Here is a 27,755-nt window from a genome sequence, read left to right as displayed (position 1 = left end):
TTCACAAAGATATCCAAATGAACACTAAGCATGTGAAAAAAAGGTACATCACTACTCATCAGGAAAATGCAAATTCAAATTACAGCGAGATGCTACTACATAACCACCAAAATGACTAAAATTAAAAAGACTGGCATTGTCAAGAGTTGGTGAAGATAACTAAAACTCTCATTCATTGTTGGTAGAGTAAAAACTGGTACCATTTTGGAAAACTGGCAGTATACTAAAGCTAAATGTACACCTAACCTGTGACCCATCCGTTCCACTCTTAGGTATATGCCCAAGAGAAATGTGTGTGTCCATCAAAAGACATTCAAAAGAATGTTCATAGGAGTTATACTCATAACAGGCAAAAACTAGAAACATCTCAAATGTTCATTAACAGAACAATGGATAAATTGTGGTTTATTCACACAATGGAATACTATACAGCAATAAAAACTCACCACTGATACACGTGACAACTGAATGAACCTCAAAAACATGCTGAGCAAAAGAAGCCAGACATTGAAAAGGACATAGGATATGACTCTATTTGTCAAAGTCCAAGAACAGGTAAAACTAGTGCATAGGAGTAGAAGTCAAAATAGTGATTACCTCTAGGAGGAGGTGGTATTGCTTACGAAGAGGTACGAGGAAACTTTCTACAGAGATGGAAATACACTATATCTTGAACTGAGTGATGTTTATCCAGGTCTATATATTTATAAAACTTCATTGAGCAACACCTTAAGATTTTTCACTTTGTTGCATACAAATTATACTTCATTTTTTATGGGATTTTAAAAATATTGAGAAAGTATACTACCAATTGCGTTTTTCTAAAGATGGGGAAGACTATTTTGCTTGTTTTTTAATAGAATATCTCTGAAAGGACACAAAAGATAAGTGATAGCATTGACTGTCTCTGAGAAGGAAAAGAAGGTAGGGTGGGGACAGAGGGAAGGTGATTTACACTGTAGACTCTTAGATATAGGGTGATAAACAGCAGCCTGGTTTATTCACCAATTTATTGTATAGAGAGACTTCTTCATTTTTAAAAGAGGACTGGTTTGTATGATAAATTACATAGTCAACATACTTATGTTTCTTGTAGATTTAGTATTATGTGAGTGTATTATCTCTTCAAAAATGAATAAAATATAAACGAAATATAATACAGTGCCTTTGGACAGCAATCTAAGAAGATTTCTTCTTTGTGTAATTATTCATGTTTCCCAGTTTTTAAAAGGGGAGATAAATATCTAAGAAGCATTGCTTGTAAACTTGATTTAATCCATCCTACACATATGGGCCAAACTCATCTCCTGAGGCATAGCTTTCATCATGTCACTCCCCTTCTGAAAAACCTCCCTAACTTCACCATGAGCCAACAACAGCCCAACCTCTTTCCCTGACCTTGAAGACTTTCCAAAGGATGGCCCCAACCAACCGTCCCCCACTACTCTGAAATCTTAACTCTCAGCTCTTCCATAACCGGCCTATTGCTTTTTCCTAGGCATGCCTGCCTCCTTCCTGCTTTCCCGGCTTTGTTCACTGCGATCTCCGCTAGGTGTGTCTCAACCCATTCAAATCCTATTCATCTTTCCAGGTGCCATTCAACTCAAATCCCACCCCTTCCTTGAAGTCCTACCCTGAAACGCACTTATATTTTACTTCCTTATGTTATGATAAGTTCTCTCCAACACATTCCATATAAGGCACAAATTAGATGTTGAGGATGTTATTAATGAAATTTTTTAAAAAGCATTTAAAGAGCACTTATTGTACTGGGCACTAGGACACAAAAGTTGAATGAGAAGCTGTCCCTACCATGGAAACAGAAACAGGTGACAACTGCCACCATATTCAACTTGCCCTCACATGTCTGCCCCCTCAGCTGCTTGCAAAGAACTTACTTCATTATAAACATCACATATGTAGACACACATACATACACACACACACATACATACACACTCACCCATTCCCCAACTCCAGGCCTGTAGGATCATAAAACTCAAGGGTTCCAAAGGTTGTTTATCCTCAAGAAAAAGTTAGAGATCCTCTATCTTACAGTTCTGTACACTGTCTGATACATAATGTTCCATTTAATTTTATGCAGTTTTCTATTATTTTCTAATTTTTCCATGAGTATATATCTAATCTAGTCAACTAAATCACTACTTATAGAGTAATTCATTAAATTCCTTATGGTATTTAATACAGTTCTATACACATATGGTCAATACATCTTTGTTCATTGGTTGATCAATATGACTCTTCTTGATGTTTAAATGGTTCATAATGCACAGGTGAATTATTACTTAGAACATGTATTACACATGTTTGAGTCATTTACTTTCCAGAATCTCACACTCATTGATTTCATTCCCAATCCCATCTCCACATCACATATGCATCAAAAAAACAGATAGATAGATAGATAGATGTCCCTTTCGAGTAATAACTGGTTAGCGTAGGGCCATGAACATGAAAAAAATAACAGAATATGATTTTGTTTGAAGCACAGATTATAATTGAAAAATATGTAGATCTTAATGAGTCATTAACTTCTGTCAGAGTCTATGAAAGAATATCTGCTGTCTACTTCCAATGCAAAGGGGATTTTAATAATAATGCCTATCATAATGTTTCCAAGTGTGATCCACAAACCATGTCCATCAGAAGCACTTGGGGCCATCACAAAATATGCATATTTGGGGGCTCCACCACAAATCAGTATCTCTGAGGGTGGAGCTAAGGAGTCTGCAGATATATCAAGTAACTGCTGATTCTTATGTATACTGCCTTTTACTATAAACAAGCTTTTTATTTTATTACTTTATTTCATTTTTATTTTATTATTTATATTTTATTTTATAAAAGACATTTCATTTGCTCTTTACAATATCTTGAAGAGGAGGTGGGTGAGCATCACTTCCAGATGTACTTCACTGAAACACAGAGAAGCCATATAATATGTTCACATAGCACAGTGCCAGGTACTCATTCATTCATTCATTCAGCATATATTTATTGAGTGCTTACTAAGTGCCAGGCTCTGCTCTAGGCATAGAGATACAGCAGTGACCAAGCAAACACCACTGTCTTATGAGGCTTAGATTCTCTCAGGGCCCTTTTTAGGGCAGCCAGTAAACATTACACAGGAGAGAATTAGATAGAGCCAGGCCTCCAGACTCTTAGTTGAGTATGGTCTTATCACACCAAATGGTCTATGTGCTACAATGTAACATTATCATATCAACAGCATGCACAAGCAAAATGCAAATACAACAAAAATCAGGATTCATTCTTCAGGCAGCATGGACAATGGATACAGTACAGGCTATAAGGATAAAGCAGACCTGCGTTCACAGTCTGGGTTTAGCCTTTTACATCCCTGGACAGTCTAGACAAGTTTTCTAAGCCTTTAAGCTTCAGCTACAGAACTGATCAATAAATTGATCCTGGAAGGATGAATGTGAGGATCAAAACATATAATAGCCTATGTAAAACATCAAGCATGGGTCTAGCATAGTGTAGGTACTCAATACTGGTTCTCTATTTTTCATAATCAAATATGAATCTTATCTGACAACACCACAGCATGCCTAAAAGGCTAGATTTTAGATTTAGTGGAAGTCAAATGTCACTAGTCTGCTTAAATCCCATGATAAAGACTGCTTTCATAAATTTTATTCTACTTTATACATTTAGGTGATGCCCCTTTGGGATAAAACTGGCATTATTACTCCATTATAGAAAAAAAACATGCATTTTGAGTTTTTTCAGCATATTGTTGGTCTATACTTTGGGAATATCCCTCATTTTCCAGGCAGAAATATACTAGATCATCACTAAAAATATGTATAAATGATAAATGTATCTTCTCTTGTCAAACTATTAAGTAACATAATAAGTCGATAAACAGCAAGCTCAGCCACCACTCCCCACCTCTCCAGCCTCATTTTCCCCCTTCTTTGCTATCTCGCAATAATCCAATGACCCTGGCATTCTTTTGGCTCCTCACACCTACCAGATTCTCCAACATTTAGACACGATGAAAGGTGGTGCCCTCTAGTTACCAGGCTAATGCCTACGTGTGTCCCCTCTTAAATATCTGGTCCTCAGAGAAGCCTTCCCTAACCAACCATCCTGACAACATTAGGCTGCACTGTGTAGGGTGACGTGGTGAAGTCTCCTAATGATAGAGAAGCTTGGGCTCCAATCAGGCATCGGACAACATGGAGTTATGCCACAGCACAAATACACAGCTGTGCAGGTAGATAAATGTTCACGTGCAACATGATCTAATTGGCAATAGTCATCTGCATTGGCTAGTTTAAAAGATTAGCCAAGGCTTTCAGAAGTGATCCCTCCTGTGCAGTCTCTGCCGAGAGGCTTGGCAAGTTGAGATATATTGCTGATAACAGGGGAAAACAACTCCTTTAAGGGGAACTCCTAGCATGGCCTGATTCTCTTCAGTCTGTTCTTATCCTTCACTGTCAAACCACATTTTTCAGAGATCTTTGGAAGTATTATAATGGTCTGAGGCACACTGTTATATATGTTAATAGCATCCTGTACTCGTCTTCAGACCTCTTTTTGTTTGTATTCAGTGTTTATTTTCCATTAACGTTTATTTTCCCCACTTAAGGACTCTGCCTACCCTGTTGCCTGCTCAATCCCCAGTACCTGCCACAGTTCCTGGCACCCAGAAGGCATATCTGCAATAACCATTCACTGAATCCATGAATTAAATGAGATGTGTCTGTGTGAAAGAAACACAGTATATGGGAGTAACTTTATTTAATACATGTAAAGTATATTAAATAATGCTTTGAACATAGTAAGCATATCAACGTTGTTGTTATTTGCTTGGCTAGAACAAAAATCACCAGGTAGAGTAACACAGGAGAGAAAGGTATTGACTGATAAATGGTAAGGCTGAGGTCACGCTGTGTGGTTATCCCTGCCAGAGTACAGCGCAGGGTACTAAAGGAGCCACAGTAATCCTTGACCTCAGTTGTTTTTGAGCTAATTCATTTTAACATTTGAATATACAAATTTAAAAGTCCCAGATCTTTTCACATATTCGCAATCGAGTTCAGGGCTCTTAAATAAAGCCATTCATAATAATAATGTCTTGTACATATAAGAACTTTTATGGGATAGAGCAAAGAGAGATATACTCATGTTCTATTCTCTCAATGGAGGAAAGAAAACCAGCGCTCTTGAATATTTTAAGGAAAGGCCACACTCATTTTTTCTAAAACTTGTGAAAATGAAACAACAAAGAAAGCACAAAAGACCTTATATTCCAAGTCACTGACATCCCAATGCCTGCTTTCAGATTAATAAAAAGAAGACTGTAAAAAAAAGACCTGAGGTCGCTCTGGCTTCAGTTTATCCCACCACTGCAGCAATATTTCCTGAAAAGTTAACTAAAGCAACGCCTACCAGAAAAAGTCTTTTAAGCCTACCAACCTAATTTGTTTTGGAAATGGATGTCTTTTAGTATTTTTATTTACCAGGCTTCCACAGTCTTTTTATTTATTTAATGCCATTCTAACTGTTTCCCCCAAGAGTCCATTTTCTAAGAGTCTTTGATCTAACCAATGAAATTTTGACCACCTATATACTTTTTAGGAACTTCCTAACCTATCATCAATGGAAAGGGATTGTTATAACATAGAATATTTCCTTGCACTGTCAGAATCTAATGCAAATAGTAATCAGACACAATCACACCTGAGGTTTTAAGACACAAATTTTAAAATACATAACCACTTATAATATTCCAGAGGGAAAAAGAAACCCTCCACTATGTATACAGGCCAAATGAAGGAACTCTGGTAGAAATAGACATCTGCGAACTAGTCTAGTCAGCCATTCTATTCAACAGAAGGAATATACCGAAGTCACATGAAAGTGCCTATATTAAGCTTGAGTAATATAATACATACGGAAAATGTGTTCACTGCTAATCTATTGCCCTTACAAAAAACACTGTTCTTTTCCATGGGGCCAAATTGACATTGAGCCTTGAGTACATTTGTAATGAACCCTTCCATTTTTAAGAAGCCATTCATTTTCCCTGGTTTCTTTCTAAAATTAACTCAAGTTTAAGCCTAGGTGTTAGGAAAGACAAAAATCTCTGGAATACATGGTCGCGGGGGCAGGAATCATGAACATTCTAAAGAAAGATACCTACCTCAGGCCCTGTGATGTGCATCAGACCAGACACAGCAGAGGCAACAGAATCATAACCAGCTCGCCGAGACAGCGGACCTGTCTGACCAAACCCTACAACAACGAGAATAGACATATTCAGCACCACACAGGGAGAACAACAGTACAATGGTATGTGAAAACCATCTGTATACAGAAATCTTGCAGCACTTTGTTACTATTAGATCTATACTATCCCTTGAAGGAGGCAGTAAAAATTAACTATGGTGTTATACTCCAGAAGGTTGCAAACTTGTGACTTGGGGGCCAGATCCCGCCTGCGTGATTGATTTGTCTGGCCTGAAGAATGTTTTGAAATATTTTTATTTAGTTGCCAACGTTTAAAAATCAGGAGATAGCACATCAATGCACATTTCTGGCTTTTCTTAAAAAATCAGAAAATAAATTCAAAACTAGGGCTACTTTCTCACATGGCAACAATCAATTAAAGTAACATCTCTTCCCTCTAAACGGGCATAAATTCTCCAATTTGCCACAGTCTCCACCACTCCTTAGTCCTTTAAGCCTCACCTGAGTCACTCATTAACCCACCTTCCAGACTCCAACAGATATCTACCACTCTCACTCTACACAAAACAATAAACAAAGTAAAACAAAACAATGTCTCCCTTAGTTCTATTTACATATTTTCTCAAGCATGCAAAGAAAATATAAATGATAAAAAATTGGAACATGAATAAAATGATTACATCTCCAAACAGTGCTTTTCAAGACTACAAAGAGAATGTGAAAGCATCCCCCCCCCCTTTTTTTTTTTTGGCCATCAGCAAAAATCAAAAGAACACAGGAAATATTTTCTCCTGCTCTCCTCAGTCCTGGTGCTCATTGTTGAATAATAAAGGTTACATCAGGAGCTATGTGAATCTGTCTCCAGACCCCATGTATCAACCAAAGAGTGGCCAGATAAAGAGCCTTCCATACTCATCTGTGATTTGCTGAAATTGCCTGCATACTCTCCTTTGAAATATCAAGACAGGGGTGCCTCAGGGCCTTTGCTTGCTTCCCCAGCCCCTGGAACACTCTCCCTCCAATTAACTCCACATATCCACATACCTCTCTCCCTCGTATCCCCCAAGTCTACAAACGTCTCCTAACTAAAGAGACTTTTCCTGAAGAATTTTCACAAAAGAGCACTCTCACTTCAGACTCTTAACCCCCTTACCAAATTATTTTTACCTTCATAGCTCTTGTCACCATAGATATAAAATACAATTTGTTATTGATTTATTTTCTGTCTCCTCCCTACTAAAATATATACTCCAAAGATATTTTTCCTATTCAATTCACTGATGTATCCCCAGCATTTAGAATAGAATTCAATAACATTTATTGAATGAAATGAATGAATAATTGTTACACATGACTATTTTTTAAAAACAATTAATCTATAAAAAGTAAACTAATAAAGAAACTAAAGAGGTTTTTTTCTATTTTGTTTTGTTTGTTTTGTTTTTAACCAAAGTGGAGGCCATTTTCCTCCTCCCACAGACACACTGAATGTACAGCTACACATGGAGAAATTCCCTCCAAGAGATATCCAGGAGCTAGTTGAATGACTCCTACACAGTGGGCAACAGAGAAAATACCCACATAGAAATTTGTAGAAAAGGCTGAGACACACTCTCACCAAAAGCCCCACTCCAGGCACAGTGTCCTACAAGAGGGAGGGAAAGCCCAACTCACAGCTTCTCCCTCAGCAGCAAACAGTTCGCATGGTACATCTAGCACCCCAACTTTTAAGGCTTCCACCCAAGGGATAGACCCCCAAAACACCTAGCTCTGATAGCCAGCAGGGCTTGCATTCATGAGTCCCACAAGACTATAGCACACAAAGAAGAAGCTGTTGACAGGCACACAAGCACTAACCACAGCTATCCCCCAGGGTTCAGCACAAAAGGAGCTGGCAAAAATGTTTATCTCCCAGTCTTTCCTTGGAAAAGCTTTGACTGTATACTTTATAAGCTGCCACCTGAGAGTCCAGACACTGATTAACACATATCTGAGTGCTGACTGTGATCCTACCTGGAACCCAAAAGAATCAGTGGGTGCTTCCACCACCTTCTCCCTCCAGTTTGCTCCAACAATAAGACCAGGTCACCAGCATTTCTCTGGAAGGACCGTCTACACATGTTTGCTGCCCCAACATTTGCAGCTACTGCCTGAGGGATGGGCCCCAAATCACCTGGCTCTGATTGCCAATGGGGCTTGGATTCATAAGTCCATAGGACCATAACAAACAAACAAGCAGTTTTTTAATGGGCTCAGGAGCAGTACTTCCCCCCTCCTCCACAACAGCTATACAACCAGGTTCAGTGAAGAGGGAGAATGTAAAAATGACTATCTCTCAGTTTCTCCCCAGAAGGAGTTTGACAGCATACTTTCCCAGCTGCTGCCTGAGGGTCCAGCTTCTGATCAGCCTGCATCTAGATGCTGACTACAATTGTCCCCTTTGGAACACTGACGGGTCTTCTCACACCATCAACGACTAGGAGGCTCGAAGAACAAGGACAGCAGCTTAGATAATCACAAAGGTTTGAGAGGCAACCAGGAGCTCAGGCTGGGCTGATTAATAAGATTCATCTTCTACACAAGACCAGTCTGTCAAGACTAGGAGAGGTGGCTGTTTTACCTAATGCACAAAAATCAACACAGGGATTCAAGGAAAATGACGAAACAAGGGAATATGTTCCAAACAAAAATTAAGATGAATCTCCAGAAACCAATCTTAATGAAACAGAGATAAGTGATTTACCTGATAGTTCAAAATAACGCTCATAAAGATGCTCACCAACGTCAGGAGAGAAATGCATGAACAAAGTAAGAATTTTAACAAAGATATAGAAAATATAAAAAAAGTACCAAATAGCACAGAGCTAAATAATAAAGTAAATGAACTGAAAAATTCAATAGAGGGCTTCAGCATCAGATTAGATCAAGTAGAAGAAAGGATCAGCAAATTAGAAGACAAGGCAGTGGAATACATCCAATCAGAGAAATGAAAAGAAAAAAGATGGAATACAACTACAGATAGCTTAAAGAACTTATAGGATATTATCAAATGGACAATATATGCATTTTAGAAGAAGAAGAGAGAGCAAGAAAGGGGCAAAATCTTATTCAAAGAAATAAATGGCTAAAAACTTCCCTAACCTGGGGAAAAAAACAGACATCAGATCCAGGTAGTCAAAAAAGTACCAACTACAATTAATCTGAAGAGATTCACATTATGATTAAATTGTCACAAGTTAAAGACAAAGAGAGAAGCTTAAAAGAAGAAAGAAAAAAGCAACTTGTTACATAGAAGGGAATTTACAATAACCTTGCAGGCCAGAAGGGAGTGGGATGAGATATTCAAAGTGTTGAAAGGAAAAAAAAAACTGTCAGCTAAGAATACTCTACCCAGAAAATTGTCCTTCAGAACTGAAAGAGAGATAAAGAGTTTTCCAGAAAAACAAAAGCTGAAGGAGTTGATCACCACTAGAGTGGCCTTATGAGATATGTTAAAGGGAGTTCTTCAAGCTGAAATGAAAGCATGTTAATTAGCAACATTAAAAGATAGGATAGTATAAAACTCACTACTAAAGGTAAATATATGGTTAAATTCAAAATACTCTAATATTGTAATAGTGGTGCATAAATCACATGTAACTCTAGTACAAAGGTCAAAAGACAAAAGTATTAAGACTACCTATAACTACAATAATTTGTTAATGGATATGCAATATAAAAAAGATGAAAACTGTGATGTCAAAAACACAAAATGTCAGAGGGATCCAAAAACGTAGAACTTCTGTATACATTTGACGTCAGATTGTCATCAGCTTAAAATAGACTGTTATAACTAGAAGACGTTTTATGTAAGCTTCATGGTAATACAAAGCAAAAACCTATAGCAGATACACAAAGGATGAAGAGAAAGAAGCATACCACTATAGAAAATCATCAAATCACACAGGAAGAAAACAAGAGAGATAGAAAGGGACAAAGAAATTACCAAACAACCACAAAATAATTAACAAAATGGCAATAGTAAGTCTATACCTATCAATAATTACTTTAAATGTAAATGGACCAAATTCTCCATCAAAAGACATAAAGGGGCTGAATCAATAAAAGAAACAAGACTCAACTATATGCTGCCCACAAGAGACTCATTTCAGCTTTAAGGACAGAGACTGACAGTGACAGAATGGAAAAAGATATTCCATGCAAATGGAAACCAAAAGAAAACAGGGAGAGCTATACTTACATCAGATAAAATAGACTTTAAAACAAAGACTACAATAAGAGACAAAGAAGGACATCACAAAATAATAAAGGGGTCAATGCAAAAACACGATATAACATTTGTAAATATTTATGCACCCAACATAGAAGAACCTTATATATAAAGTAAATATTAATAGACCTGGAGGGAGAAAAAGAGGGCAATACAATAACAGTAGGGGACTTCAATACCCTACTTTCAACAATGGCTAGATTATTCAGACAGAAAATAAATAGGGAAATACTGGACTTAAACTACATGTTAAACCTGTAGATTTAACAATTATACCATATTCCATCCAACAGCAGCAAAACACACATTCTCTCAAGCAGATGTGGAACATTCTCCAAGATAAATCATATGTTAGGCCACAAAACAAGTCTTAATAAATTTAAGAAAAATGAAACCATATCAAGCATCTTTTCTGACCATAATGGTATGAAACTAGAAATCAATTAAAAGAAGAAACCTGGAAAATTCACAAATATGTCAAGAGTAAATAACATGCTACTGAAAAGTCAATGTGTCAAAGAAGAAATCAAAAAAATACCTTTAGGGGCTGGCCCCGTGGCCAAGTGGTTAAGTTCGCGTGCTCCGCTTTGGCAGCCCAGGGTTTCACTGGTTTGGATCCTGGGCGCGGACACGGCATCACTTATCAGGCCATGCTAAGGCAGCATCCCACATGCCACAACTAGAAGCCACAACTAAAAATATACAACTACGTACTTGGGGGATTTGGGGAGGAAAAAGCAGAAAAGAAAAAAAGAAGATTGGCAACAGTTGTTAGCTCAGGTGCCAATCTTTAAAAAAAAATACCTTTAAACAAATGAAAATGAAAATACAACATACCAAACTTATGGGATGCAGCAAACACAATTCTAAGGGGGAAGTTCACAGCGATAAATTCCTATATCAAGAAACAAGAAAGATTTCATATAAACAACCTGACTTTATACCTAAAGGAATCCGAAAAAGAAGAACAAACAAAACCCAAACTTGGTAGAAGGAAGAAAATAAAGATCAGAGAAGAAATAAGTGAAATAGAGACTAACAAAATAATAGAAAAGATCAATGAAACAAAGCGGTTGTTTGGTGGTGGTTGTTATTTTCGCCCTAAGCTGACATCTGTTGCCAATCTTCCTATTTTTGTATATGGGTCACCATCACAGCATGGCTGCCAATGAGTGGTATAGGTCTGCACCTGGGAACCAAACCTGGGTTGCCAAAGTGGAGTGTACGAATTTAACCATTAGGCCGTGGGGCCAGCGTCCTAGGCAGGTTTTTTGAAAAGATAAGCAAAATTCGCAAATCTTTAGCTAGACTCACCAAGAAAACAAGAAAAAAGGACTCAAATAAATAAAATCAGAAATAAAAGAAGAGACATTAAAATTGATACCACAGAAATATGAAGGATCATAAGAGACTACTACGAATAATTATACACCAACAAATTAAACAATCTAGAAGAAATAGATAAATTCCTAGAAACATACAAACTACCAAAGCCGAATCATGAAGAAATAGAGCTCCGAACAGACTGATTACTAGTAAGGAGATTGAATCAGTAATCCAAAACCTCACAAAAAATGAAAGTCCAGGACCAGATGGCTTCTTTGGTGAATTCTACCAAATACGTAAAGAATTAATATCGATCCTTCTCAAATTCTTCCAGAAAAATAGAAGAGGAAGGAACACTTCCAAATTCATTTTTGGAGGCCAGCATTATCCTCATAGGGGGAAACATACCTCAACATAATAAAGGCCATATGTGACAAGCCCACAGCCAACATCATACTCAACAGTGAAAAGCTGAAAGTTTTTCCTCTAAGATCACAACCAAGACAAGGTTGTCTACTCCTGCCAATTTTATTCAACATAGTGCTGGAAGTCCTAGCCAGAGCAATTAGGCAAGAAAAAGAAATAAAAGACATCAAAATCTGAAAAAAAGAAGTATAACTGTCTATGTTTTCAGATGACATGATAGGATATATAGAAAACCCTAAAGACTCGGCCAAAAAATTGTTAGAAGTTAAAAACAAACTCAGTAAAGTTTCAGAATACCAAAGCAACATACAAAAGTCAGTTGCATTTCCATATACTAACAATGAACCATCTGAAAGAGAAATTAAGAAAGCAATCCTATTTACAATAGTACTAAAAACAACAAAATACTCAGGAATATATTAATCAAGGAGTTAAAAGACCTGTACATTGAAAACTATAAGACACTGATGAGAGAAACTGAAGAAGACATAAATAAATGGAAAGATGTCCCACATCCTTGGATTGGAAGAATTAACATTGTTAAATTGTCCATACTACCCAAAGCAATCTACAGATTCAATGCAATCTCTAACAAACTCCCAATGCTACTTTTTATAGAAATAGGAAAATAATCCTAAAATTCACATGGAACCACAAAAGACTCTAAATAGCCAAAGTTATCGTGAGCAATGAGACATCACACTTCCTGATTCAAAATACATTACAAAGCTACAGTAATCAAAAACATATGTGGTACTGGCATAAAAACAGACATATAGAGGAATGGAACAGAATAGATAGCCTAGAAATAAATCCATGCATGTATGGTCAACCAATTCTTGACAAGAGCACCAAGAACACACAATGGGAATGGATAGTCTGCTCAGTAAATGCTGCTGAGAAAACCATATATCCACATGCAAAAGAATAAAATTGGATCCCTATCTTACACCATCCACCAAAATCAACTCAAAATGTCAAAACGTCAAAAGACTTAAATGTAATATGTGAAATTGTAAAACTCCTAGAAGAAAACATAGGGAGAAATCTTCTTCACATTGGCCCTAACAATGATTTCCTGGATATGACACCAAAAGCAGAGGCAACAAAAGTAAGAATAGACAGATGGCATTACATCAAACTAAAACATTTCTGCACAGCAAAGGAAACAAACAATAAAATGAAAAGGTAACCCACAGAATGGGAGGAAATATTTGCAAACCATATATCTGATAAAGGGTTAATATCCAAAATATACAAGGAACTCATACAACTCAATAGTAAAAAAAATAATCTGATTAAAAAATGGGCAAAGGACCTGAATAGACATTTTTTTAAAGAAGACATATAAATGACCAATAGGTACATGAAAAGGTGCTCAATTTCACTAATCATTAGGGAAATGCAAATAAAAACCACAATGAGATATTACTATACACCTGTTAGGACAGTTATGATCAATACCAAGAAATAACAAATGTTGGCAATGTTATAGAAAAAAGGAAACCCTTGAACATCGTCAGTGGGAATGTAAATTGGTACAGCTATTATGGAAAACAGTATGGAAGTTCCTCAACAAATTAAAAATAGAACTACCACATGATCCAGCAATTCTTTTTATGGGTATATACCAAAATGAAATGAAATCAATATCTCAAAAAGATGTCTGCACTCCCATGTTCATCGCAGCATTATTCACAATAGCAAAGATAGGAAAACAACCTAAGTGTCTATCAATAGATGAGTGGACATAGAAAATATATATATACAATGTTAATATAATAATATAATGTTATATTATTCATACATTAAAAAGAAGGAAATCCTGCCATTTCAGCAACTTAGATGCATTATGATAAGTGAAATAAATCAAACAGATAAAGACACATACTGTATGGTATCATTTATCTGTGGAATCTAAAAAAAAAAGAAAGCCAATCTCACAGAAACAGAATAGAATGGCAGTTGCCAGAGGTAGGGAAATGCTGCGCAAAGAGTACAAATTTTCAATTATAAGATGAATAAGATCCAAGGATCTATTGTACAGTATGGCAACTATAGTTAATAATACGATATTGTATCCTTGAAATTTGCTAAGAGTAGATCTTAAGTATTTTCACCACCAAGAAAAAAAGGAGTTAACTATGTGACTTGATGGATGTGTTAGTTAATTTGATTGTGGTAATCATTCTACAATATATACATATATCAAAACATCATATTGAGGGCCTGCCTGGTGGTATAGTGGTTAGGTTTGTGCACCTCGGCAGCCCGAGATTCGGCAGGTTCAGAGCCCAGGCACAGACCTGCACAGCACTCATCAAGCCATACTGTGGCAGCATCCCACATACAAAATAGAGGAAGATTGGCATGGATGTTAGCTCAGGGCCAATCTTCCTCATCAAAAAAAAAAAAAATCATATTGTACACTTTAAATATATACAATTTTATTTGTCAATTATTCCTCAATAAGTCTGGAGGAAAAAAAGAAAGAAAAGAAATGTGAGTATGTAAAACAAGGTCCTCAGATAAAATTATCACTTAGTATTAAGAAATTAAAATACTTCAAGATTAAATTACATTTATCATTATTGATGGCAGAAAAGGTGTCACAACATATCTCTCCTTTATGTTTATTTATGGAAAATTTCACACAAATAAAGGTAGAGAGAATCATAAAATAAACCCACCAGCCAACTTCAAAAATTATTTATTCATAGCCAATCTTCTTTCCAACATTCTTACACTTATTATACATATTTCAATTAAAATTGTTGTATGAAGAAAAAAGTAAAACTATTAAAAAATACCAAAATGTCTTGATTCAGGTAAAAACCAGTCACACAAAATTCCAGGCTTTGCCATGTTTGTCTCCCAATTTCAAAACAAAACTTGTAAATTCTGAACTATTACTTTTTAAATCTTTAGAAAAGCAAAAATGAGATATGGAGGAAATATAAAGAGAAATAAATATAAGTCAACACTCCCCATGCAAAAATGCAGAAATTAATGCCAAGGTTTAGGAGTGAATTTATATTCCAGGACAGCTAGTGTAAAGGGCACCCCAGACCAGGCTTTCAGTCTTGAACACAATGGTTTTTAAACCACTGGTATCCCCAGCATAAAACAGGCCTCCAGGAGCAGAGAGAAGCTCTGCCATAAGGCAGGAACACTGTGTGCTGGTGAACCACCTGTTATCTCAACAGGAAGTCAGGAGAAGGAATTAAGTTTCAGTCTGCTCTGAGTAGGGAAAAATCAGGTGCTCAGGCTTCTGGCCAGGAGCCCAAATCCCTCAAATGGGACAAATAGAGGCCCCTCCCCATCAGCACCACTCTAAATGGAGTCTTCTAAATAAAGGATGCGGGAAATCATGCTCAGAAAAACAAACAGCTTGCTAAATAAAAGTGCACCGTAACACTTGCCTTGTGATACAAAGTCTCTTGTTCAGCTTGCAACAAAGGGGAGGCACAAATATCCTAATTACTTTAAATTACAACTTCCAAGTATTTCTATTAAAGAGAAATATAAATAGTTACTCTCATGGAGGCAGTATGGCAGAGTGAGTAAAAGGATGAGTTTTAGGGTTGAAAAAAATCTGGATTCAAATTATAGCCCTGCCAACTATTAAGTCTTGGACAATTCATTTCATCTCCCTGAGCCTCAGTGTCCACAATATTCACATTCATCTCACAGACATTATGAGGATTCAATTTGATAAGACAGCATAAGCAAAGTGCACTGTACATTGAGAGCTAAGTAGACTTAGTTAATAAATATGCATTAATTAATATACTAATAATATAGTAACTTGCCCTTTCCACAAAATATTGAGAATACTGAAAACTGCCTTGAGGTATGTTGAAATGATGAGAATAATATTCTGAGCATTACAATTATGTTGTTTAATAACCCATTAAAATGGAAAGGTTTTGAATTTGGAAACTTGCACTCGTTCATTTTAGAAAAGAAGCGAACAATAATAAAATATATACATATTTTTGTAATATGGGTCAAAAACTATTCCATCTTTCACCTTACACTTATCTTAGCTATTTGAATACTGACCACCAGTCCTACAACAAATATTTATGACAACAAATAGAAAATTTTAAAGCAGGGAACTGACATTATCAACATGGTATTTTGTAAAGATTAGTCTGTTGTCAATGTAAAGATTGAATTATTTATTAATAATTTAATAAAATGCTGAAAAACAGCAAACATGGGATCCAGGTAGTTCTTTTCAATTTTTTCACAATTCCAAAAATAACGATGATCAAAATCCAAATTAAAGAGGAAAAATTTATGCATGTCAGTTTCATTTTATATTCAAGCAAGGGGGTAAGGAAAATTAAGGAGGTTATGGAAAATCAGAGAGAAACACCCCTCATTCTCTTTCTTTCTCGCTCTCTCTCACCACCACCTCCCCACGCCTTACTCACATTTATTTTAAGGAGCAACCTCGCCATCTTGTGGCTTTTATGAACATCGACTATAAAGCAAAACTTTCATTTCCAGACTCCTAAGTAAAAACGCAAGGGAAGGAAGCTAAAGGGAAGAGATTTCTTATCTTTTAACATTTGCCCTGAATATTAGATGATCTGGCTTGCCCTCTCCTCGTTTCACTCATTTTTCTTCTTAATTGTGTCTAACTTTGTGTTTTGCTTTTCTCCTTAACTTAGGAGCTCTTAGAAAGCAAGAGCTCCCACTGGTGCTTTTGCTTTTTGTAACTCCTGTAACACCTCCCACAGTGCTCAACATACTGTCTATCAAAGGTCAACCTTTTGGAGGTCTAAGGCCCCTTTGACCAACTGGTGAGAAGTTATGAAGTCTCCCCAGAAGAAAGTAATGCACCATAAGCTTATAGACTTAGAAGCCCACCCACCCGCCCCTAGTTAAGAGGCAGGTTAAGGACCCTCAGCAGGTCATCACTGCTTGTATCTGTCTGCTCCAGGCCCACAGCTCCTCGATGATCAGGACAACTCTCCTGATGAGGATCAGTTCCAGGACAGCTTGGAGGTTTCCAAGCAACCAAGGTTTTGGGGTGAGACTTTGGCCCGAATAAAAGGAGAAGAAAGGACAGAACAAAGCATGTCTCATCCAGACTATTTCATTAGCCTCCTGTTTCTAATCTCCCTACCTATTGCTTGCCTTTTGTGCTCACAGTGATCTTTCTAAAATGTAAATCAGAGTGCACTGCTTTCCTGCCCAAATCTTTCCGGGGGCTTGCCAAGTCACCTAGAGCATCCAAACTCCTCATCCTGCCTCAGAGGGCCCTTCATGGCTTGGCCGCTGCCTGCTCTCCGGCCTAATCTCATCAGTTTTCCCACTGCCCTCTGCCTTGAGTCCCATTGGCCTTCTTACTGTTCTCTGAATATACCCACAGCTTATTTCCATCCTTAGGCCTTTGTACTGCCTAGAATGTTCTTCCCTCCAATCTTCACATGGCTGGCTACTACTGATTATGTGATCTTAAATGTATCCTCCTCAAAGAGGCCTTCCCTGACCACGCAATCTAAAACAGACTTCCAGGAACTCTCTAGCATCTTATCATATTTTAGTTCTCTCTAAAGCACTTAGCACTATCTGATATTTTTATTTTTTGAGGAATATCAGTCTCTTCTCTAGGATGCGAGCACCATGACAGCTGTGACCTAGGTGTCTGTTCTCTGCAGTATCTTCAGCACCTAGAATAATGTCCACCAGTATCTCAGTAATGTGTGTTGAATAAATGAATTAATGTGAATAAATAAGCTTGGGAAATAGAAATAATACTTACTTAACACTTGCCTAACTTAACGCTTAGTCTCTGGCTACAAGCCAAAGATTAAACTGTGGTTCCTCCAATAATACCTGAAATAACCTGTGTCGGGTAGAGGACAGGGTGGGAAGGTCCAAGCAACTAAATTTCCCAGGTTCAACTGCTGACATTTCCTAATAGTCATATTTGGCCCCGTCTCTTCTTACTCTCTGTGTTCTCTATAATGAATCTCATCCATACCGTGGCCCCAAACAACAAACTGGCAACACCCATAGCTAGAATAATAATGACAATATTTATTGAGTTGTTGTGTATTAGGCACTCTGTTAGATTTTTATCCATTAGACCATTTAATTCACACAACAACCCTATGAGTTAGGTACCATTATCCCTTTTATACAACTATGAAAACTGATGCTTAGAAAGGTTAGGTAACCTGTCCAAGGTCACAAAGACAGGAAGTAGCAGAGCTAGAATTTTTAACCCCAGTCTGGGTCCTTAATCATAAAGATGCTTGTGCGCGCGTACATGGACATCTCCACTAAAAAGTCCAAGATACTTCAAGCTGAAGATGCCCCAAACAGAACTCATCGTCCCACCTCAGTCACATTCATATGCCACCAACCCAGACTGCTCCTTCTCCCACATTCACTGTTTCACTGAACGAAACATTACCGACACATTTGCACAACCCAGAACCCTAAGAATCATCCTGAACTTTTTTCTTTCACTCCCTGACCATATCCAATTGATCACTAAATTCCTTATTATTTGATCTGCCAAATAACTCTCAAATCCATCCAAACCCCCATGCCCTGCAATACCTTACGTACTGGCCCTCCACCTCAGTTTATTCTTCACATGGCTACAAAGGCCGTTTGAACAGGTAATTCTGATCAAGTCATTTCCCTTATTAAGTTCTTATTAAATTACCTACAGGATAAAAATAATAATTCTTTACTATGACATACTGTGTCCTTTGTGACCTGGCTCCTAACCACTTCATGCTTCTTATCTCCTGCCACTCCTGCAAAAAACTTATACTCAGTATAGCTGTTCTCCAAATACACAAGACTCTTTATTCCTCTGGGCCTCTGTACGTGCCAATTTACTTGCAACCTGTGCTTCCCCCATCTGTCTGGTAAGCATAGTCCTCTTAAGATAAAGACCTGGTCAATGATGGGTTATTGCGGGTGAGAAAGAAGGAGGCTTCACAGAGGACTAGGACCTATCCTGGTAACGAATTCAAAAACAAAACAGGAGTATGTTTAAAGTTAATATCATGGCTATTAGCTAGATAGCTAATACTACTATTCCAGCAGCTTCAGATATTTCAACAATAGATTGTTTACCTGAAAGGAAAACAGAAGGCAATAAATATTTTACAATATTTACAATCCAGTCCTTCAAAATGTGTATAAACATCTGGCTTTTGTTTATTTCCCTGCTCTTTTCCTGGGTGTATATTGTTTCTGAATTAAACTGATGGATTATGAATTCATAACGCTTTTTTTTTAATATTTATTTTCTTTTCTGTCCTTGACTAACCCAGTAGCAATGAGCATCCCTAGTATCCGGACTGTGGTCTTAAATACCATTTCCCACTAAAAGGAATTAAAATTCCTTGGGCAAATGGTTGATTCGAGGATAGGACAGGAAATGTACAAAATGTGCCTGGAATATCTTGTTATTCCAGAAATTAAGGAAGCTATCAAAGACTATTGGTCATGTCAAAAGGATGCAGAAGCCAACTCAAAAAATGCCCCCACTGGCCAAAGATGAGACCATTTTGAGTATCAATAAGGATAATAGCTAGAATGGAGTGAAACACATCAAATATGTTAAATTCTGTGAGTTCATAATGATATTTTTTGTAAATCAACAGTCACCCTTAGAGGATACTAGGGAATAGGGATACTAGAGTATAAATTCATTATTATGAAAATTGGTAGGTGGAAACAATATTGCATCCATCCTGCCTTTACTAAATGAACTAAACCTCAGGTTAATCAAATAGGTGATGAGGGAAATATTCCCCTTATAGAAGTTTTCCAACCAATATATGAAGAAGGAATGGCAGAATTAATATATCATCATTTTGTAACTCCTAATGAATAGATCTAGGCAATCATCATCAATGGCAGCTAACATCACAAACAGGATAGCCTTACGTGCCTCCTCGTGGAACTACATACCACCTTCTGTGAAACATTCTTAACAAAAAAAGATCAAGCCAAAATCTGAGCAAGGCTATAGATATGTCAATTTATAAAGAACAACAAAAATTAAACAACATGGGAATGTAATCAGCAAAATTCAAACTACCAAACAGGACAAATAAACTGGCTTTTAAACCAAAAAAAGTAAGAAAAAAAGAGACTAAGGAGGAGCTATAAATTAAAGAATTAACAGACATATCAATCAATTACAATGATTGGACTTCATTTGGGTCCCAATTCAAATTAACAAACTATAAAAAGAAAGAGAGAGGGAATTTGGAAAATCTAAACACCAACCGCATATTTGATGATATTAAGGAATTATAACTATTTTTTTATTTATAAGTGATGACACTGGGTGTTTATGCTTTAAAAAGAGTCCTTTTCTTTTAGATATATTCTGAAATATTTAGAAATGAAAAGATATGAAGGCAGAGATTTGCTTTTAAATAACCAAGGGAGGGAGAAGAGGTGGGTTTGTAGACAAAATAAGATTGGCCATAAATTGATCATTATTGAGCTGGGTAATATGCACCTCAAGAGCCATTACACTAGTCTCTTTACTTTTGTGTAACTTTAAAATTTCCCACAATAAAATGCCAAGAAGTAAATAAATTTAAGAATGACGTGCAAATTTCATTTTGTATGTCTAAAAATATAGCAAGGAATATTAGAGCTGAATCAGTCTGGGGCAAAAACTCTTGCTTTACAGATAAGAAAAATGAGTCCGAGAGAGGTTAAGTGACTTGTCCAAAGTCACAAAGCCAACCAATAGCAAAGCTAGAACGCTCAGGTTCTCAGTTTCCCAATCTGGTTCCCCTTCATCTGAACATGGGAGTTCTAGTCTATTCTGAAGAATCTTCTCAGCCACTTTCTACTTTCTCCAGAGCCAGTTCTCTAGGAAGTGTTTTTGGTTTTTTTTGACTTGTGTGCTTTGTTTTGTGGACATTTCCCTTTTTTTGCCTCTTTCCTCTACGGTGACAACTAAATGAGACGTGTTCAGCAAATGTACCAAAGTTTCACATTCTTATAGCTTTTCACTCAACTTTTTCTACTGGCATTGTGAAAAACTTCCTATTACTTTGAAAGTTTTCCCACAATCATACTTTCCATTTAACAGGGTTTGTTCTGTCATATGCATGACAATTTAGATTCTCACAGTCATACCTCATTTTGGTGTTTTTTTTCTTTTTCCCTCAGGGGTACAGACACAGCATTTCTAACCTGTAAGATATGTACCTTTTTGCATGCAAGATTACATACCTCAGCAGGATTCCAGTAAGATTCCTGCAAATTTCAATACAGCAAGAGACCTCCCTGCAAAGCTGCTAACCAATCAAAACTTAATCCCAGGACTCCATAAATCAACCAATGGAGGCAATTTAGGGTAATAATAATAATAATATTTAACACGTACAGAGCACGTCCTATGTCCCAGGAACTGTGCTGGTGCTTTGTACCTTTTATCTTATTGAAGTGTCACTAGAACTACATGAGGAAAGTTTTACTATCCTATCTTCACTACTATTGAGAAAAATGAGGTTCTGAGAAACTATACTTTACCCAAGGCCACACAGCTACTTACTATGATTCTATAAGTAATTATTGAAGTGTTGACACTCATTGCCATGTAGTCACTTTTACATAATATTTCCATGAGCATCAACACTTCATACGTTGTTTAAAGACCAAAAATGTGATTAATATGGTTTGCTACCTAATAACTTTTGAAATCAGATCCTTCAATCTCTATCACAGAAAGGCAGCAAAATTGGTTGGTTAAGTGTACAGCACCTAAAACATCTGAAGTATCCCACTAAGAAGTATATGTTCCCAGTCAGAAAAAGGAAATTAATTTGTAAGTTAAGCAGTATGCCACGATACAGCGAAAGCATATTAAGCAAAAAGAAATGTTTGCCCTGGTATCTATCTTTATCACAAATTTACTACTTTGCCTTATGATATCCAATTTGATGATTCTAATATATGAAAAACTACGTCTTGTTTGACAATTGTTTCTTAAACATTTGTTTCATTTCCTCCAACTAGTTAGCATAACACTAAACAGACAGTAACAAATAAACATTTGTTACCTGACTGGTGCACGTTTTTGTATTTTATACTATTTCATACATGTCTATGATATTCTTCACATAAACTATCAAAATAAATGTTTTTACAGGATTGACAGGAGTTAGAGGTAATTGAATATCAAAACAGCATCTTGCCTATAATACACAACTGTGTTTTTCATGGAAAAGAAATAAAAAGTCTTCAAAACTATCATCATCCAAATGGAGTCTACAATTGTAAAGGCTTTGATGATCATGCCAATGTATTCTGCTAAAAGTGACTTTAACTCCACCACAATCGTGTACACACACACACATACACACACTGATTAACCTAAATCCAAGAAGACTATTCAAGTAGGGAGGGAAAACACTATCATCAACCACACTGATACAGAATGAAAATAAATTGCAGAATTTGCCCTCGAATTAAGAATTCAAATCTATTTTCATGAACTCTATCCGTAAGAAACTATATCGACAGTTTCACCTATATCCTAAGAGTCAACATTCTCTGGCAGACGAACACAGCTCACATTCCGACAGATGCCCTATAAAATCATTAAAGAACAAAGAGAATTACCATTGTTATATACTTTTCATTTTCAGGAGCAAAATCAAATTTTAAATGACAGAAATATAAAACACACTCTATGAGTAGAAAAGAAAATAAAAATCCAGCCAGACTCTCACATAAAACTAATTCCCTATAACTAGATTCCCACACTCCAAATAGCAGCACTACGTCAGCCTGCGAAAGGACATTTTAGGCAAGGAACACAAAAATGTTCGGTAGTGATCTCTTTACAGAGACTAAACATCATCTCAAATCAAATCCAGATAAATGGATAACTCAACTGAGTAACAAATTAACAAGAATCACCTTTAGCCTTCCTCCATTGCCAAGATAAAAATTCTCAATTAAGTACAGTCTACATCTTTTTTTAATAGAGATCAATGAAATAAGAGAATAAAACTAATCCAAATAAGGAAGATTTCAAATAAAATCCAGTGATCACTGAGCTGTCCAAAGTTGGGAATAACTAAAGTCTTTCCACAAGTGCAGACTTCTAGGTAATTGTTTCCTAAATAAGCAAATACACGTATCAACACCAAATCCAAAAGCAGAGAAATAACATGCAAAGGGAGAAAGCGCCATGTTATAGCATGTAATATGCTGGTTTAAATAATCACTTGTAAAATAAACTAATGGGAGGTTTAAAGTTTGCAGTTATGAGCACATACAGTACTCAGCTCTTGGTTCTTAAATACCATTCTCCACTCAACGGAACCAGGGCTCTTCATAGAAATGGTCAATTCCAGGACTGGGGCAGCAGAAAAAAACAAAACAGAATAAACATGGAACATCTTGTACCAAAGATTAAGAAAGTGTTCACAGGATGATGAGGACATATCAAAAAGATACAAGGGACATCTTAAAGATTTCCCACTGGCCAAATCTGGGACAATTTGAGCGTCAAAATAAACAGTGATAATAAAGGATTATAACTGATTGAAAAAAACACAAATACAAGAGTCCACACTGATATAAATAAGTAAAGGAAAGGGAAAGCTCTCCCTTGTGGTAGAAAGTCAACTAATAGATGTAGAAGGAATGGTGGAATTAGAAAATCACTATTAAATTCAGGCAAGAATCATCCATAGATGATAAAAATAGTGGATGATAGTTTGATTAAGTACCAGAATATATACATAGTCTCAAAGTTCACCCCCCCTTCACAATATATCCTTTTAACTATAGAGTAAAACAATATCTTTGCACTAGAGAAAGCTAGCAGACACCACCTTAACCCAATGACCAAAGTTGCATTGCTAGTAATGAGACTAATCGACAGAACCTGCCTACTAATATGATGCACTGAGAACTCAGCATCGCTCCCATGCCATAACAGTCAAATGTACTTTACTTGAATCTATTCATGAGGAAACATCAGACAAATCCAAACCAGACATTTTCCTTAATAATTGACCCGCACTTTGCAAAAATGTCAATGCCATGTACTACAGAGAAAGCCCCACAAGCTGCAAAGACAGACTCAAACTAAAGGAGGCTAACAACACACGACAATCAAATGCGATGCAGATTTTGGGTTTTCTTTTGCAGTAAAGGGCATTAGTGAGACAACTCACAAATTATCAATAAGGTCTATAAATTATATAATAGTATTGTTTCAACATCAATTTCCTGATTATGGTAATTGTATTCTGGTTACCTAACAGAATTCCATGTTTTTATGAAATACAAAATGAAAAATTTAGGGGTAAAGGGGCATCACATGTCTGTAACTCTTATATGGTTCATAAAAAGTATAGATGGGGGGCTGACCCTGTGCTCTAGTGGTTAAGTTCAGCACACTCCACTTTGGCAGCTCAGGTTCGTACTGAGGTGTGGACCCACACCACTTGTCAGCAGTCATGCTGTGGCAACGACCCACATACAAAATAGAGGAAGACTGGCACAGATGTTAGCTCAGGGTGAATCTTCCTCAGCAAAAAAAAAAAAAAAGTGTAGATAGATTAGATAGGGGATATAGATGATGATGAGATAGATAGATAGATAGAGGCAGAAAGACGGATAAAGTAAAAGTATTTGTATATCCAGATCCATGGAACAATAGACTTTAAGTAATGAGTTCTAACGTGAACCTGAAAACCATTTAACTTGCCCCTATTCTTTAGGAAGAAGAGAGGGAGGCGGTAGTGGCTAAGGAGGCACAGCAAACATTTCCTGAACACTTTCTAAACGCCAAGGATTTCACATACATTATCTCATTTAATCCTTACAGTAACCCTAGAATTTGCAGATAAGAAAATTGTACTTGGAAAGGTTAAGTAAATTGTCCAAAGTCACATAAATAGGAAGTGGCAGAGGCCATATTTCAACCAGTCTATATGGGACAACACTCACACCTGTCTTTGTCCTGCTTTAATCTGAGCAGTTCCACATTTATCTGTGTTAGGCTTCTGTAAAGAAGGAAGGTTTCAATAACTAAAATACTATATTACATTATTCTCCTTCACACCATTCCTGGACTTTTTCCCAAGGCTGCAATGAGAGCATCACTTAGGAAGACACAAGACTAAGGCTACAAAGAGGTCAGGGCAGGCTAATTAAAGCCACTGACCAAGTCCATTGCCTTAAAGCAAAACTTGAGGAAGGAAAAGAACACTCACCACAGGGCTCAAACCCAAAGTAGGAACCTGGAGAGTCATTTAACTTCTAGTAAATTAGTTACAAAATTTTATTGCACTAATATTGATATGACAAATATCTACTATGTGTAAATATCACTTTCAAGAAAGCCAGTAGCGCTTAAGAAAAAACATTAGTGTCTAACAGTGGTAAAATCCAACTCTAGGTAGCTCCCCAATTGCTAAGTGCAGTTTCTAATGCCTCCATGGGTGGACACAGGCTGGAGGAGGCTGGAGGAGAAGGAGAAGAGGTGTGGTCAGCAGGGAAAGTCTCACTTAACTAGTAGCATCATCGTGATCTAGCCTTTTGCTCTCTGGGTATGGCAAGGGTTTAAAGCTTATTTGTCACATGGAGTACTTTAATGGGTTCTTCTAAGACCTCCCCCACTGCATCAGTGGGGATCTCTCACCTCCAGGGTCTCTTAACACTGGTGAATCTATCTCTTTTCCAGCTGATCATTTATGAGTGTTTCCTCAGCCCCAGGCATCATCTGTACACACCAGCTTCCTTCTGCCCTCCTGGACAGGATCTAAAACAACCACACGATGTTTTTCTCTTTCTCGCCCTGATCCACAGGAAATGTTGGCAGGACTGTGGTAGCTTCCCAAACCGCAGCCCTCCAGACATCCTCTGGCTCTCTAAATATCTCAGGCATGAATCACACATCAATCCACTTATCTACCAACCTCTAGGGAACAAAAACCAAATCCTCCCAGAGGTCCCAGAGAAGGCCATTTCCTTTGGCTTGAGGTTATAAATCTTGTAGAATTGTTTCTTTTGAAACTATAAATGTTTGATTAAAATTTTTTTAAATCAAAAGTGATTATGGAAATCCAAAACCTTACGTAGTTATCTCAGAGTGATAGCATTATAACTCATAATTATTTCCTCTTTTATAGTTCTCTATTTTCAGTTTTCCAAAATGAACGTTTATCATTTTCGTGATTAACAAAAGAGCAGTAACAGCTTTTTTACTCAAAAAACATAGATAATGTAAATATCTGGTTTATTCCATAATTAGATCTCTAATAAATGATAATTACAAAGTATATTTCCCAATATTAAATAAAAATTGCTTTTTTTCCCTAAGTGCTGGCCAGTATCAAGAGGCGATATAACCATAGTCATATCTTTGGTATCTCCACTGATACTAAAGACACTGACTCAAAAACAATAAAACAAACAATATCCAGCTAGTGTATCTTCAATAAAAAAATGTGGATATATTTCCATAAATTTATCTTCCTCATTGTTTCAGCTAAACTAATATTAAGATGAATTTACATTTGCTTTCAACAAACTGAACAATGGCAAAGGAAGATGATTCAAAATATTTTGTGCCAGAGAGTCAGCCCAGGTTCCAAATTTTTCTGTGGGTAATCCAAAAACAAATAATTTGGAATTTACCACGCTATAATACAAAACCAAGGTGAGGCTGGCATTATTTTGTAAAGAACAGATATTTCTATTTATTCATGGAATTGTGCCACAAATAGGAAACTTTCCACATTATATGAGAAACTATTGCATAGAGTAGTTTCTGTTGCAGCCCTAAGTGAAATGGGCTTGATGAAGTGATTAGAGACTTTCAGATTTCGTCATCTCCACATGCAACTTAGATTAAGCAGGACGTTCCTCCACCATCACTCAGGGACTATCACTTGGCCTGATGGTCTGATAGCCTGAAAGTACTTGGTAACAGATTTATCACAAAGTCATGAACCAATACCGAGTTTCCTCCTGATGTAGTCAAGCGCCAAAGCCAGCTTTATGTTTTTAATTAATACTAACTTTGCACCAGATGTAAATAAATATCTGGAACACTCTGGGAATATCATTAGAGCCAGATGAAATACAGGCATCCCTAGTTTTATTGCCCTTCACAGATACTGCGTTTTTTACAAACGGAAGGGTTGTGGCAACCCTGCGTCAAGCAAATCTATCGGCACCATTTTTCCAACAGGATTTACTCACTTCGTGTCTCTGTGTCACATTTTGGTAATTTTCCCAATATTTCAAACTTTTTCATTATTATTATATGTGTTACGGTGATCTGTGGTCAGGGATCTTTGATGTTTCTATTGTAATTGCTTGAGGGTGCAACAAACCGTGCCCGTACAAGACAGAGAATTTAATCAATAAATGTTGTGTGTGTTCTGACTGCTCCAACCAGCTGTTCCCCCATCTCTCTCCCTCTCCTTGGGCCTCCCTACTCCCTGAGACA

At 36.8% G+C, this 27,755-nt stretch overlaps 1 protein-coding gene across 24 annotated transcripts in view; it reads right to left on the bottom strand.

Annotated features, from left to right (window-relative positions):
* SUGCT (succinyl-CoA:glutarate-CoA transferase) overlaps nucleotides 1-27,755 on the bottom strand; it is a 749,104-nt gene that overhangs the window by 657,723 nt on the left and 63,626 nt on the right. For all 24 annotated transcript variants that reach the window (XR_011538973.1, XR_011538970.1, XR_011538972.1 and 21 more), the window contains one exon: nucleotides 6,197-6,288. Coding sequence is in view for 19 of the 24 variants with exons in the window: in XM_070615473.1 (XP_070471574.1) it covers nucleotides 6,197-6,288 (92 nt within the window). In the remaining 5 variants the exon portion in view is untranslated. The remainder of the gene's footprint in view (nucleotides 1-6,196; nucleotides 6,289-27,755) is intronic.

This window comes from Equus przewalskii, chromosome 4 (genome assembly GCF_037783145.1).
Source record: "Equus przewalskii isolate Varuska chromosome 4, EquPr2, whole genome shotgun sequence".
In the NCBI taxonomy this organism is placed as follows: Eukaryota; Metazoa; Chordata; class Mammalia; order Perissodactyla; family Equidae; genus Equus; species Equus przewalskii.
This window is presented reverse-complemented; position numbering and strand designations above follow the sequence as displayed.